General features: G+C 46.4%; 1 protein-coding gene across 4 annotated transcripts in view; it reads right to left on the bottom strand.

The window, feature by feature from the left end:
• The window catches only part of TOM1L1 (target of myb1 like 1 membrane trafficking protein), a 61,733-nt gene extending 47,968 nt beyond the window's left edge, over positions 1-13,765 (bottom strand). For all 4 annotated transcript variants that reach the window (XR_009692913.1, XR_009692914.1, XM_061142566.1 and 1 more), the window contains exons 1-3: positions 13,625-13,765; positions 11,135-11,219; positions 6,927-7,005 (exon numbers count right to left, since the gene is read on the bottom strand). Coding sequence is in view for 2 of the 4 variants with exons in the window: in XM_061142566.1 (XP_060998549.1) it covers positions 6,927-7,005; positions 11,135-11,219; positions 13,625-13,682 (222 nt within the window). In the remaining 2 variants the exon portion in view is untranslated. The remainder of the gene's footprint in view (positions 1-6,926; positions 7,006-11,134; positions 11,220-13,624) is intronic.
• Positions 13,766-15,113: the final 1,348 nt, after the last annotated feature.

Genomic DNA, 15,113 nt, shown 5'->3' with positions numbered 1-15,113 from the left:
GGACTGCAGCATGCCAGGATTCCCTGTCCTTCACAATCTCCCAGAGTTTGCTCAAACTCCTGTTCATTGAGTCAGTGATGCCATCCAACCATCTCATCCTCTGCCGTCCCCTTCTCCTCCTGCCTTTCTTAGACAGGAGGGATAAGAGATTGATCTCTCCTTGGCCACATGAGGCTACGAGAAAACAGCCATCGACAAGCCAGAGGGCAGGCCCTCCTCAGACACTGGACCTGACCTTGGACTTCATAGCCTCAAGGACTGGGAGAAATAGAAAAGTCTGTTGCTTAAGCCACCCAGCTGATGGTACCTTGTTAGAGCAGCTAAGATGACTAAGACAAAAGGACAGAGACATTCAAGTGGAGACTTCTTGCTGAGAGCTGTACACGCACAAATACAGTTCAGGAGAGGCTTAAGCCCAAAGCGAGTAACTGGGGCTGCCGAGGATGAGCAGAGAGGAGGAGGCACAGTGGGATTCAACTGGGAGGCTGGAAGGGGGATCAAGAAAGGCAGTCAAAGAGCAACCAACGGAAACTGAGGCATGAAATAAACAGAACATAAGGCTCATAAAGTCAAAAGTGGGCAGGAGTTTCAGGACAATGGAGTGTCAAACAGTTAGGACTATGGAGTGAGAAAAACTCAGGTTTGTTGATTAGTGGAGTCATCAGTCATTTTGAAAAAAAAAAAGAGATTTTCAATACAGCAACAAGAACAGAAGACAGGCTAAGAAAGAATGAGCTGGTACTGAAGGACTGCATGCAGAAAGCGTATTTCTGAAAGTGATCTAAAAACACAATGAAATCTCTAGTGGCCGTGCTTCCACCTTCTCAGAGGTCACAAAGACCATAATGTGACAGGTATAATCTCTGCAGAAAAGGAGTCCTGAAAATTGATTTTACACCATGCTCTGTATTCTGTCACTTTAATGGCAATACAAAAAGAAGAAGGTAAGAAAGCTATAGTTTTAAGGGCATCAATGCTAAGAAAGCAACCATAAAATACAGAAGCTGAGCACACGCAGCATGTGAAACATAGGGAGAGCCTTTAACCACAGGAAAATAAAATCAGAATCCAAAACATATTAAGATGAATCTATTTTAATACAACTTGTGTAGAGAAAGACAAGTTGAATAACAAATGACTTTTTGCTTGATACACTATTATGATGAGTTTTTATCAGGTGAAACGCTGAGAGGAAAAAGTGCCTCTAGTTCAATGGGAATTTATAGAAAAACTTCACATAACCAGTTAAGCAGTCTGAGGCAAAATACTTTGCCTCCAAGTCTCATCTTCCATAACAGTAAAATAAATGCTAAATATTCCACAAACCAGTTTTTATTGTTGGAGCATCAAGATTTTAGGTTAATGGGTAACCTTCCCAGGAAGTTACCTATAAAGATCAAAGAGTCAGAATGAAATGCTGAGAATGTTAACATCTGGAGATCATAAACCATGCCCTTTGTGTTTTCCCATTGGAATCTAGAGTGTCAGGAACGATTACTTCTATGCTATCACCTCTTCCTTCATGTCACGGTACCTCTCACACCCCAGCCCACTTAGCTAAGCAAGTAAACTTACAGTGGTGAATTGGAAAAATCATATACCTTGTTTCTACACATCTTGGAATTGGACTTTGGTGCAATTTATATGTGTTCATATAACCTAGGAACATGGAGCTCCCCAGGTGGCACAGTGGTAGTGAATTTGCCTGCCAGTGCAAGAGCTGCAGCAGGCGCAAGAGATGTGGGTTCGATTCCTGGGTTGGGAAGATTCCCCTAGAGGAGGAAATGGCAACCCAGTCCAGTATTCTTGCCTGGAAAACTCCATGGAGACAGGAGCCTGGTGGGATACAGTCCAGGGGGCTGCAAAGAGCTGGACACAACTAAGTGACTGAGCACACATAACCTATGAACCAAGAAACCATAATCTGAGGTGTAGGAGAGAACCCAGGAACCCAGAAGGAGGCAGCAACTGAGATTCTGCAGAGGATGCTGATCCAAGGCCTCACAGCTGCCCCTCTGCACTTGTTTGAGCAAATCACTGATCCTGACCAAGCCTCTGGATCACCAACTGCAAAATGAGCCTACCTTCCTCCAGAGACCTGCTGTAAGGCTTAAGTGAAAAGTCATGTACATGGACAGCCTGACACATAGCAGGACCTTAATAAATGCTAAGTACTGTGATCGTCTGCTCACAGGCATAATTTCCCATCAAGAAAGAAAATATTGATGAGCCGAGATAAGTAGTCCTTTCAAAAAGGCTAGAAAAAAAGAGCTCCGTCGTAGTTTTATTTCTCATGGCAAATTTCTAAACTAAGCATAGTAACCCAGGCTTTGGGGTCATCCAGACCTGAAAACCACACCATGCTAAGGCCACTTTAGGGGATGAGCTTATTTTGTAAGTTTCTAGAGGAATAAAGACATTTTACACTAAGTCTGAAGTCCCCATAACTCACCACCCAAGGGGTGCTTCAACTAATTAACTGATTCCCAGGAACCTATTCAACCACTTTCCTCTTCACAATAATAGTATCTTGCTGAGACTTATCATAACTGACTCATCCAAGTAAAGACTAGACTCTGGCTAAGAATTATCAGTTCAGTTCAACCTAGATGTCCATCAACAGATGAATGGATAAAGAAGCTGTGGTATATATACACAATGGAATATTACTCAGCCATAAAAAGGAATGCATTTGAGTCAGCTCTAATGAGGTGGATGAACCTAGAACCTATAATACAGAGTGACGTGAGTCAGAAAGAAAAATACAGTATTCTAACACATATATATGGAATCTAGAAAAATGGCCCTGAAAAATTTATTTACAGGGCAACAATGGAGAAACAGACATAGAGAACAGACTTAAGGACATGGGGAAAGGAGAGGAAAGGGTGAGATGTATGGACAATAATATGGAAACTTATACTATCATATGTAAATAGATAGCCAATGGGAATTTGCTGTGTGGCTCAGGAAACTCAAACAGGGGCTCTGTATCCACCTAGAGGGAAGGGATGGAGAGGGAGACGGGAGGGAGGTTCAAAAGGGATGGGATATATGTAAACAAAAAAAAAGAGTTATCAGTTCAGTTCAGTTCAGTCGCTCAGTTGTCTCTGACTCGAGTTATCAGTTCAGTTCAGTCGCTCAGTTGTCTCTGACTCTCTGCGACCCCACGGACTGCAGCATGCCAGGTTTCCCTGTCCATCACCAACTCCCGGAGCTTGCTCAAACTCATATCCATCGAGTTGGTGATGCTATCCAACCACCTCATCCTCTGTCGTCCCCTTCTCCTCCTGCCTTCAACCTGTCCCAGCACCAGGGTCTTTTCAAATGAGTCAGTTCTGTGCATCAAGTGGCCAAAGTGTTGGAGTTTCAGCTTCAGCATCAGTCCTTTCAATGAATATTCAGAACTGATTTCCTTAGGATTGACTGGTTTGATCTCCTTGCAGTCCAAGGGACCCTCAAGAGTCATCTCCAACACCACAGTTCAAAAGCATCAATTCTTCGGCACTCAGCTTTCTGTACAGTCCAACTCTCACATCCACACATGACTACTGGAAAAACCATAGCTTTGACTAGACAGACCTTTGTCGGTAAAGTAGTATTTCTGCTTTTTTGCTGTCTAGGTTGGTCACAGCTTTTCTTTCAAGGAGCAAACATCTTTTAATTTCATGGGTGCAGTCACCATCTGCAGTGATTTTGGAGATCAAGAAAATAAAGTCTGTCACTGTTTCCATTGTTTCCCCATCTATTTGTCATGAAGTGATGCCATGATCTTCATTTTTTTAAATGTGGAGTTTTACGCCAGCTTTTTCACTCTCCTCTTTCACTTTCATCAAGAGGCTTTTTAGTTCCTCTTTGCTTTCTGCCATAAGGGTGGTGTCATCTGCATATCTGAGGTTATTGATGTTTCTCCCAGTAATCTTGATTCCAGCCTGTGCTTCATCCTGCCCAGCGTTTCTCATGATGTACTCTGCATCTAAGTTAAATAAGCAGGGTGACAACATACAGCCTTGATGTACTCCTTTCCCGATTTGGAACCAGTCTGTTGTTCCATGTCCAGTTCTAACTGTTGCTTCTTGAGCTGCATACAGATTTCTCTGGAGGCAGGTAAGGTGGTCTGGTATTCCCATCTCTTGATAGGAAGAGTTATAAAGCCTGGTAACTAAATGGTTTTTAAAATAAGACAAAACAACAGGCTTCTTGACAAAACTACACCACCAACTGTTAGGAAATCAGAGTCTAGTCAGATCCCAGCAAAGACATAATCAAGGCTAACAAGTCCATAGAGAACCTAAATGACAGATAATACAAAGGACATTTATAATCGCCTTTGACAGGCTCTCATCACTTCACCGTGATCAAGTGGAAATGTAATATATGAGGATCCATTGTTAAAGAGTTTATTGGTAAACAAATACTTGCCTTTGACAGACACTGGATATTTCTTTCTGTGACTAGTTTCTCTCATAATTAAGTGTGGCTTAAGTTTATATTAAAGTCTGTTCTGAAGCATTAACACACCACTCCAGTGCAGTGAGTGAGTATGAGGTAGGGTGCCTGGGCCATTAAATAAAGAACTCAGGGAAAGCTGCATGAAGCTATCAAGAATCAAAGGCCAAGTCAAATAAGCCCAAGAAGCAGGAAGCTTAATGAACTCTGCCCCTGAGGTGAGGAGCTCTTCTGGCTCCCAACCTGTGACTGTCATCCCTACTCTGGCACGGGTCTCAGACTCACTTGCTCTCACATGCTGGTATGGAAATCGGGAGGCGAGGACGAAATAGTTACCAGAGGTGGAACAGGGAATAGGCAGCGAGCTGTGAGCAAGGCCTGAGCGGTCAGATGACCTGCAGGGGAGAAAGCATGGGGCCTCAAAGAGCGATGGGGACACGAGACACAACACTGGGGAACAGAGTCCTGATTCGTCCCCGGAGGGAAGGAACCAGGACGGAGGAAGTGACGGACCAGGGACGAGAAGCCACCGCAGAAAGGGGGGGGAAGCTGGCTGCAACACAGAGAGACAAAGGCATCACACAGAATCCACAGCTGTCAGAAGGTGAAACGCCGCATGCTGAAATTCGGAAAGCAGCGTAAAGTCACCTTCTGCCCTTAGGTTCCTCAGTCAATTCTCCTAACCTTCAGCAGTCCTGGGATGTCCTCCATTTCAGGGCACAGCTGTATACCTTTCTACCCCAAATCACAATCATTCCCTAAGTCCTTCCTGGATGCTAGGAGAAAGGGGTGGGGGCTGAAGGACACTCAGTCAGTCAACACCTGATACCCTAGATCTTCCACCACAAAGAAGTTGAAGACAGAAATGAAACACAGTGACTGTACTTTCAAGGGGCGTGATTTGTCCAGAGAAGCAAGGTGGCAAGGGGCAAGGGCATGGGATTTAGAATCTGAGACCTGAACTGAAATCTTGCCTGTGCTACTTAAAACTTAGAGGAAAAAAATAAAAAACATCGCTTAACCTCACCAAGCATCAGTTTCTTCATCTGAGAAGTGGAGTCAACAATACAACTTCTTCACAGGGTTGTTGAGAGCATCAGCCAAAGTGAATGTTACTCAGTCGTGTCCAACTCTTTGTGACCCAACTGACCGTAGTCTGCCAGGCTCCTCAGTCCATGGGATTCTCCAGGCCAGAATCCTGGAGGGGGCAGCCTTTCCCTTCCCCAAGGGATCTTCCCAACAACGGGACTGAACCCAGGTCTCCCACATTGCAGGCAGATTCTTTACTGTCTGCGCCACCAGGGATGCCCAAGAAGACTGGAGTGGGTGGCCTACCCCTTCTCCAGCAGATCTTTCTGACCCGGAAATCAAACCGGCGTTTCCTGCATTGCAGGCAGATTCTTTACCAGCCAAGCTACCAGGGAAAGTACCAGGCAAAGGTGTATTTCCATCACCAGCCCACCATTCTCCTGCTTCCCCCGAGCGCCTTATCCTCTCTCCATTCCCTCCACTCCGTGAGCTCCCTGAGGAGGCGACCATGATGAAGGAGAGGGGAGAGGTCCAAAAAGGTGGAGGAGAAAATCCCTCTAAAACTGTATTCTGACCCTAACTTGTAGGGTTTCTTCAGTGACAGTATCATTAAGGCTTCATTTCTTCTCCAAGTAAGCAAGATGTGCTAAGTTCTTTTTCCCCTGAAGCTAGAAAAGGGGGGCAAAGCTCAGCCCTTCTCCACAGCCCTCTAGACAGCCATGCCCAGCCCTCCTAAGGGCAGTCCGATGCTGGCAGAGGAGCACCACAGCCTGGCATGGCATGGGGCCAGGATGAGATCAGCAAAGGCACCCAGAAGACACCAGCAAGCACACAGCTCACTCTCAGGCAGCAGGCAGGGTCTGCAAACATACCAACCGAAGTGAGACCGGCCACTCCCCCGGCCACTGCAGGGGGCACACAGCCAGGGTTGGGGGGAAATGGGAACACGTCAGGTAAATGGCCACACCCACATCAAGAAACACGGTCACAGAGCTGTTTCTATCAACAAAGAACTTAACTCAAATTATTTCAGGCAGCAGAACTTGGCTGGACCCTAGAGAGCTGCAGCGCCTCAGAATTCCAGAGGTGTGCAAGCGAGGCGGGGAGCTAACAGGCGGGCGTTTTTCAAGCTTCAGTTCTCCCCACTTGTGACACATACACAGACTTCTTGATCAGCTCAGTTCCTCCAAGTTGTTCATTACCAGTTCTCATCTCCTAACCAGGAAAATAATGATTTTCCAGGAACACTCACTTTCCACCAAATTAAATGCTCCTACAATCAACAAAACTCCCATAATTCTGTAATTCTCAGTAAATGAATCATTTTAATCCATACTGTACATAACTTTTTGCTAACCTATTATCCCAGAGTATTTGTATCCTTTAGACCCAAAATTAGAATTGTGACTGTAACTTGGGCACTCTTAGTCTCCATTTAAAGTACTTACTGACAAGGTGAGTTGGATTTCTTTGTGATTGTAGTTTTTGGAAATCCTTTTCTTCAAAGCTTTTACTGCATCTTTTGGCCTACGACAATAAACACAGTAAAATCATCAATGTAGGCAGTGCAGAAAGCAAGTCCGTCTCTGAAAAGCACTGAGCAGCGTGGAAAGAGGAGCGGCGGAGGAGACACCCAAGGTCTGGGCTCTGCTGCCTGACACTGGGCAGATGACTGAACTTGTTACACCCGTCCCCTCACACATCTAGGCAGACAATACCACCTACCTCCTCGTGTGAACCAAATAAAGTATTCAGATGACCATTACCTAGAAAGCACTACATGTGAAATGTACTCACACCCACAGCCCTCCCTATGTCAACGCACAGAACCACCTTACATGAAATGAATTTCCAAAAATGTGACCTAAGTTTATTATTAGTTATTTCCTAGGCACCCTATTGCTTTTGTTCCATCGCTAAGCTGTGTCCAACTCTTTACGACTCCATGAACTGTAGCCCGCCAGGCTCCTCTGTCCATGGGATTATTTAGGCAAGAATACTGGAATGGCACCCCACATGCCATCTCCTTCTCTAGGGGATCTTCCTGACTCAGGGATCAAAATCGCATCTCTTGCGTCTCCTGCATGGGCAGGCAAATTCTTTACCATTAGCACCACCTGGGAAGCGCCAAGCACCCTACAGGCAGTGGGATATAGGAGGAGGAGTTAGGATTAACTAGGACTAATTGATAAGCTACAACTTCATGTTACAAAAGGAAGAACTACGTATAAGTAGACAGTCCAAATTCACTTCAAGATGACCAGTTTTCGCATTAAGTAAGTAATGCGAATGTAATGTACAACATGATGACTATAGTTAATACTGCTATATGATATATTTGACAACTATTAGGACAGTAGATCCTAAAAGTTTTCATCATGAGGGAAGACATTGTTTCTGTAATTGTATGAGGTGTAACTGTGATGCTAACTTATTGGAAATTGCTTTGTAATATATGTAAGTCAAGTCATTTGCTGTACACTTTAAACTCATACAGTATTTGCCAATTACACTTCAAAACTTAAAAAAGATACAAATCCTTTTTGCATATTACCTTCTAATTGTGTTATGTTTGCATGGGTAGAATTTCTATTATATCACAATGTAATTATATAACATCGTGGATACTTACATACAATTGTAACTATTATAATAGATATATTTCTAAAAAAAATCATATATAAAATCTAAGACTAAACTCTTGGAAGAGTTTAAAAGAATAAAGATACTGTTTTAAAAGAAAAATATTGGGGGAATTCCCTGGTAGTCCAGGGGCTAAGACTGTGAGCTCCCAAAGCAGGGACCCAGGTTTGATCCCTGGTCAGGGGACTAGATCCCACATGCCACAACTAAGACCTGACATGGCTAAAGAAATAAACGTAAATAAAAAAGAAAAAAATAAGTAGAACAATTTTACACTGAGGTCCCCTTTTTGCACTATCAATGAAGAAGTCAGTGTTATAACTGAAGAAAATGTTCAGAGGAACCAAATACAGTAAATAAGATTATAGAGAAACCACTATAAATACTTTAAAGCACTAGTTAGTACTTTAAGCACTTTCCATTATTAGAGTCAACAAGTAAGTGTAATGCTTTCCTCATCAACATCAGTTCAGTTCAGTCAATCAGTCGTGTCCGACTCTTTGCGACCCCCCTGGAATGCAGCTCGCCAGACTTCCCCGTCCATCACCAACTCCCAGAGCTCACTCAAACTCATGTGCATCAAGTCGGTGATGCCATCCAACCATCTCATCCTCTGTCATCCCCTTCTCCTCCGGCCTTCAATCTTTCCCAGCATCAGGGAGGGTCTTTTCCAATGAGTCAGTTCCTAGCATTAGGGGGCCAAAGTATTGGAGTTTCAGCTTCAGCATCAGTCCTTCCAGTGAATATTCAGGACTGATTTCCTTTAGGATGGACTGGCTGGATCTCTTTGCAGCCCAAGGGACTCTCAAGAGTCTTCCCGAACACCACAGTTCAAAAGCATCAATTCTTCAGCGCTCAGATCTCTTTATAGTCCAACTCTCACATCCATACATGACTACTGGAAAAACTATAGCTTTAACTAGACAGGCCTTTGTTGGCAAAGTAATGTCTCTGCTTTTTAATATGCTGTCGAGGTTGGTCATAGCTTTTCTTCCAAAGATCAAGCAACTTTTAATTTCATGGCTGCGATCACCATCTGTGGTGATTCTGGAGCCCAGAAAAAATAAAATCTTTCACTGTTTCCACTGTTAATCTATTTGCCATGAAGTGATGGGACAGGAGGGCATGAATGTTAAGTTTTAGTTTTAGATAGAAGGTTAGTTTTCTGAACTTTTTGAAAAGTTTTAAGCCAACTTTTCCACTCTCCGCTGTCACTTTCATCAAGAGGCTCTCTCTGCCTCTTCATCTTCTGCCATAAGGGTGGTGTCATCTGTGTATCTGAAGTTATTGATATTTCTCCCAGCAATCTTGATTCCAGCTTGTGCTTCATCTAGCCTGGCATTTCACATGATGTACTCTACATATAAGTTAAATAAGCATGATGACAGTATACAGCCTTGATGTACTCCTTTCCCTATCTGGAACCAGTCTGTTGTTACATGTCCAGTTCTAACTGTTGCTTTTTGACCTGCATCCAGATTTCTCAGGAGGCAGGTCAGGTGGTCTGGTATTTCCATCTCTTTCAGAATTTTCCACAGTTTATTGTGATCCACACAGTCAAAAGCTTTTGGCTTAGTCAATAAAGCAGAAGTAGATGTTTTTCTGGAACTCTCTTGCTTTTTTGATGTTGGTAATTTTATCTCTGGTTCCTCTGCCTTTCCTAAATGCAGCTTGAACATTTGGAAGTTCACCGTTCACGTATTGTTGAAGCCTGGCTTGGAGAATTTTGAGCATTACTTTGCTAGCGTATGAGATGAGTGCAATTGTGTGGTAGTTTGAACATTCTTTGACATTGCCTTGCTTTGGGATTGGAATAAAAACTGACCTTTTCCAGTCCTGTGGCCACTACTGAGTTTTCCAAATTTGCTGGCATATTGAGTGCAGCACTTTCATAGCATCATCTTTTAGGATTTGAAATAGCTCAACTGGAATGCCATCACCTCCACTAGTTTTGTTCGCAGTGGTTCTTCCTAAGGTCCACTTGACTTCACATTCCAGGATATCTGGTTCTAGGTGAGTGATCACACCATTGTGATTATCTGAGTCATGAAGATTTTTTTGTATAGTTCTTCTGTGTATTCTTGCCACCTCTCCTTAATATCTTCTGTTTCAGTTAGGTCCATACCATTTCTGTCCTTTATTGTGTCCATCTTTGCATGAAAAGTTCCCTTTTTATCTCTAATTTTCTTGAAGAGATCTCTAGTCTTTCCCATTCTATTGTTTTCCTCTATTTCTTTGCATTGATCACTGAGGAAGGCTTTCTTATGTCTCCTTGCTATTATTTGAAACTCTGCATTCATCAACATAAACTAAGGTAATCTCTTTAGCTGTTCATGATTACTTTAAATGTACAGGAAAATCAAGAGAACCGTATCCCTTACAACAAGTTGTAATTCAGAGTAAGTCACAAAATAGCCTTAATGCATTTGTTTAAATTTCAACTGCTTAAAGTTTAAGAAGTGTAACAAAAGATATCATATTGTTTAAGAACTCAGCATAAACATGGATGAATTGGCATTCAGCAGAAAAAATTGTCTTGTGACAGGCAGAGGAAAACAACTGTTAGATTATTTCCTGGTTGATAATGACAACTGCTCAGAGACAGTTCACCACCAGGAGTCCACTAGCTTCTTCATAATATTTTTCAGCTACAGTAACATAAAATATTGGCAATCACAGCAAGAAGAATTCCTAATGAAGGAAAGAATATCTCCCCTTCTCCTTAAAGAACAAGGGATTTGAGCCTCACAGAGACAAAATTTTAAATTATTAAGGAAAAGGCAAAGAGAAAAACTATAATGGATTCTCAGATACTCCACATGCTGAAAAAACCAGCTGTCCTAATATTTCAACCTGACATGTCTTCAAAAGGCAGTGGGTGCTTAAAAGGTGATGGAAACACTATTTCAACAAGAAAAAGTCTGCAAGAGAAAACTCGAGTTTGCAGGAGAAAACACACTATAGTTCTGACGCTTCTTATGAGAGACAAACACATGAACCACACTGAACTCACCCATCGTGGGTGGTGTTAATTATGTCACAGATGTGCATGAACTGGCCCCAGTCTTCTGTCTGCACTCCAGCAAACGTAGCCTTCTCTGCAAAGAAAAAGTTATGTTAAGTCTGAGCTACAACAGAATAAAACATGTCTCAAAAAAAGGTGAAAGTGTTTGTCACTCAGTCACGTCTGACTTTTTGTGACCCCCACCAGGCTCCTCTGTCCGTGCAATTCTCCAGGCAAGAATACTGGAGTGGGCTGCCATTCCTTTCTCCAAGGGATATTCCCAACCCAGGGATTGAACCTGGGTCTCCTGCATTGCAGGCAGATCCTTTACTGTCTAATGTACCAGAGAAGCCCCAAACATGTCTGGTTTTCCAGAAACAATCTGCTTGGGGTTTCCTAGCAAGCAGCATTAAGTTTATATCACCAAAAGGGGGAGAGTTTTTTTTTTTGAGCAATTCCCAGCAATTCAAGAATCAGTCAAGATCCAGGTTCAGAGTGCTGCTGTTGCCACAGTAATAAATGACCTATTAATAAAGGCTGCAGGGCCAGACCAGCCCACCTAAATCTCCATCTGCCTGCCTGTCTTTCAGAGGACAGACACCCACAAGGTGAAGTGCATACTGCTAAGTATTTTATCTTAGGCAACTTCATTTAACCCACTGTCAGAGATGATGACACAGAAGTTCAAGAAGGTTAAGGAAACTACCCAAGGCCACACAGTCAGAACAAGGTAGAACTAGCATCAAATCTAGATTGTTTTTGTTGGCTTTTTTAAAAGTCATTTATTCTCCTTGGCTGAGTGGTGTTGAGAAAAAGAGAGATCTACTGAAACTGTGTACTTGTCAGCACCTGTATTAACCAGTGCTGCACCAGACATACTTGAAGGTTCCCGTACCTGGAACCCCATCATTAAACAATCAAATAGTTTTTCCCTGTCCAGACAGCCTCCTTAAGAATACAGAATGCCACCTGCAAAGAGGATCATAGAACACTCAACCTGAGTGATCTTAACATCTTTCCTACAAGGAAAGGAGAATATTCCTGAGCATGAAAACATGAGGACCAACAGGGAAAGGAGCAAACATTAATTAAAAGGATTAAGAAGAGGATAAAGGTTTGGCTGGTGGAACTCCAAAGCCAAGACTGCTCCCCACCTAGGAGAAGCACTATCTGCATTTGGCATTCAAGATGGACAAAGCTTACCAACCTAGTGTTTACTCACAACGGTCTTTCAGCCAGTTTCTTTGCTCCCCATCCCAGGCTCCTTCCTCCCACCTTCCCATCTTCTAGAAATCTCCTACTAACCCTTCAAAAGCCATGACAGAGTTAAGTTCTCCCTTTTCATAAGTTTTGGGTGTTTTACATTTCTCTTCTATCGCAAAGGTACTGTACTAGAATCACTTCCCCATATATGTATGCATCTTCCCCAAACCTTGATGGCTGAGACCAGGTCTTGCCTGTGCCTGCTTCAGGCCCAGGCATACAGTTGGTGGTCAGTAAACGTGCATACCACCAAAGAATAAATCAAACTATGAAGATACATTCCGACTCCATTTCTGGTCAGGGTTTATCTTAAACCCGACAGAGAAAAAGCCAGCAACAGTTTGGAAAGCCTTTCCTCCTCAATGGAAGTTACACTCACTATCTCATAAAGTTGTGGGAACCAAGCTTCAGGTTGGGTGGCGTGTTCCTTAAAGAGCAGTTAACTAAACTGCAGGCTAAACTGTCCATATCTGAGCTTCCTTGTTATAACTACCAGGCTCTCCTGATTTCCTCGTCCCACTAAGTTCGCCGACATGATCACGCTCTGATTGGCACCTGCGGGCACGGGTGCCACACTCTATTCCCGAGGGAGGCACGGAGCCAAGCGGACAGGGAGCGGCGTCGGCGAGCAGCCCCGGGCCCGGCTCCGGCTTCCGCGTACGTCGCCGGGGGCGCGCCCACGGGAGAGCCAAAGGAGTCGGGGAGACACCTGCGTGGCCCTCGGTGGCCCGCAGAGGCCTCTGCTGTCCCCAGGAGAGAGCCTGGCCTCCCCTTCCTTCGCTCCTGTGCTCAGCATGTCCCTCCTTTTTGTTCCTCCCGAAAAAGGAGCTCGGGCTGTAACGGCCTGGAATCCGCGAGCACGCGTCTGGACACCTGCCTGTGCCGGCGAGGTCACTGCACTCACCCTCCTGGAACCTTCCCCTCGCAGAGCGGGCACAACCCTTGGCTCGCTCCCGTAGAGGTTCGCCCTGCCCCAGAGGGTGGCACCCCCGGGGAGGGCCAGGCCCGCCGCCCCCGCCCCCCGGGCCACCTGTCCGCTCCCACGCCCACCCGCCCTGGAAGGCGCTGGGGAACAGAGGGAGCCGGGCTTCGAGACAGACGGGCCGGGACAGGGGTGTCGCCGCACCGGCCGGCGCGGGCCCGGGAAAGTTGCGGGGAGGCGGGGACCTCCTCGAGCCGGGACCCACGCGGTCCCGTGCGGCGGGGAACGGAGTCGGGGCGCGGGGCCCCCCTTACCTATTAGCTGGCCCAGGGAGCTCGCGTACGGGTCCCGGTGACTCCTACCGAACGCCATGGCTGTGCCGCGAGCCCGCCCGGCCTCCGCCGCTTGCGACTCCTCCCGCACAGCCCCGGCTCCTCCCCCGGCCGCTGCGGGGCGCCGGGCGGGGCGGGCCGGGGCGGGGTCCCAAGGGGGCGGGGGTCCCGGGAGGGGCGGGGCGGGGAGGGGGCAGAGTCTCGGGAGGGGCGGGGCGGGGCGCGAAGGGAGGGGCGGGGCGTGGGGCGAGGGCGCAGAGGGGGCGGGGCCCTGAGGGGCGGGGCGGGGGTCCTGAGGGGGCGGGGCGGGGTCCCCCAGGGGTCAGCCGCGCGCCCACCTGCCGCGCCCCGGGGACAGGCTTCAAGGCCCCGGGGGCGGCCGCTGGGGTCGAGGGCCCGAGCGCGGATCCTGCTGCTCTCGGGGCGGGGCGCTGCCGTTCTCGACGCCTCCTGCGCCCCCTTGTAGAGAAGAAAACAAGGAGTTAACACAGACTTCAGGTCACGGTGAACATTAGCCACGTAACCTGCCCAGGTCAGCGTCTGGCACCCACGGAACAAATGTTTAGCCACTGAGGGAATCGAGCGCCTGGAAATATTTACCCCGTCCTGCTTATTGACCCGGCCCCGAGATCCGGGAGCGAAGGCGTGTCCCTCGCCTTTAGGCTGCAGGTGAGGGTCAGGAGGGCGTACTGGCTTCAAACGAGGCGCTGGCCGTCGTCTCGACCCCGTTTCCTGAGGGACCGCGTGGCGCCGCCAAGCGAGCTCCGGGCTCCTCCTGGGAACTCTCCTCCCGCGAAGCTGTTTTGGAAAGGAAAGGGCTTTCCTTCTGCCCCGGCAGACTCTTCAGCCCTAGAACTGCTTTGGAATGTAAATCCGAGCTTGAGCTCTTCGACTGCTTCCCGGTTGCCTTTCCCTCTTCTGGGGCATTCGATGAACCTCTGATTGGCTAGGCGACAGTCTCCCGTGACGCCAGGGCCTGCTGGAGGCTGGGTGTCTCCAAGGTGATGGCAGTTCTCCAGGTCTCACTTCCTGCAGTCTGGTTGGGCCCAGCTCTACGAACCCTTCTTTGGTCCTGGAAATGGTGAGGAGATCTGCCTTATGTTCCTGGTCATATATGTAAGCATATAAATCAAAACCAATCCCAGTGTGCACCAAGGGGCTAACTCACTTGGGTGTTTTGCTCTAATTTATTTCTGATTTTACTTGACCCTTGCGAGCTAATACCTGGGATTCTAAAATCTAGAGTGAAACATTTTTGTTGTAAATGTCTCCTGCTGCTGCTAAGGCGCTTCAGTCGTGTCCGACTCTGTGCGACCCCATAGAGGGCAGCCCACCAGGCTCCCCCGTCCCTGGGATTCTCCAGGCAAGAACACTGGAGTGGGTTGCCATTTCCTTCTCCAATGCTTGAAAGTGAAAAGTGGAAGTGAAGTCGCTCAGTCGTGTCCAACTCTTAGCGACCCCATGGACTGCA

The sequence above is a fragment of the Dama dama genome, chromosome 5, assembly GCF_033118175.1.
Source record: "Dama dama isolate Ldn47 chromosome 5, ASM3311817v1, whole genome shotgun sequence".
Classification (NCBI taxonomy): Eukaryota; Metazoa; Chordata; class Mammalia; order Artiodactyla; family Cervidae; genus Dama; species Dama dama.
Note: the sequence above shows the minus strand (reverse complement) of the source record. Positions and strands in the feature narration are given on the sequence as shown.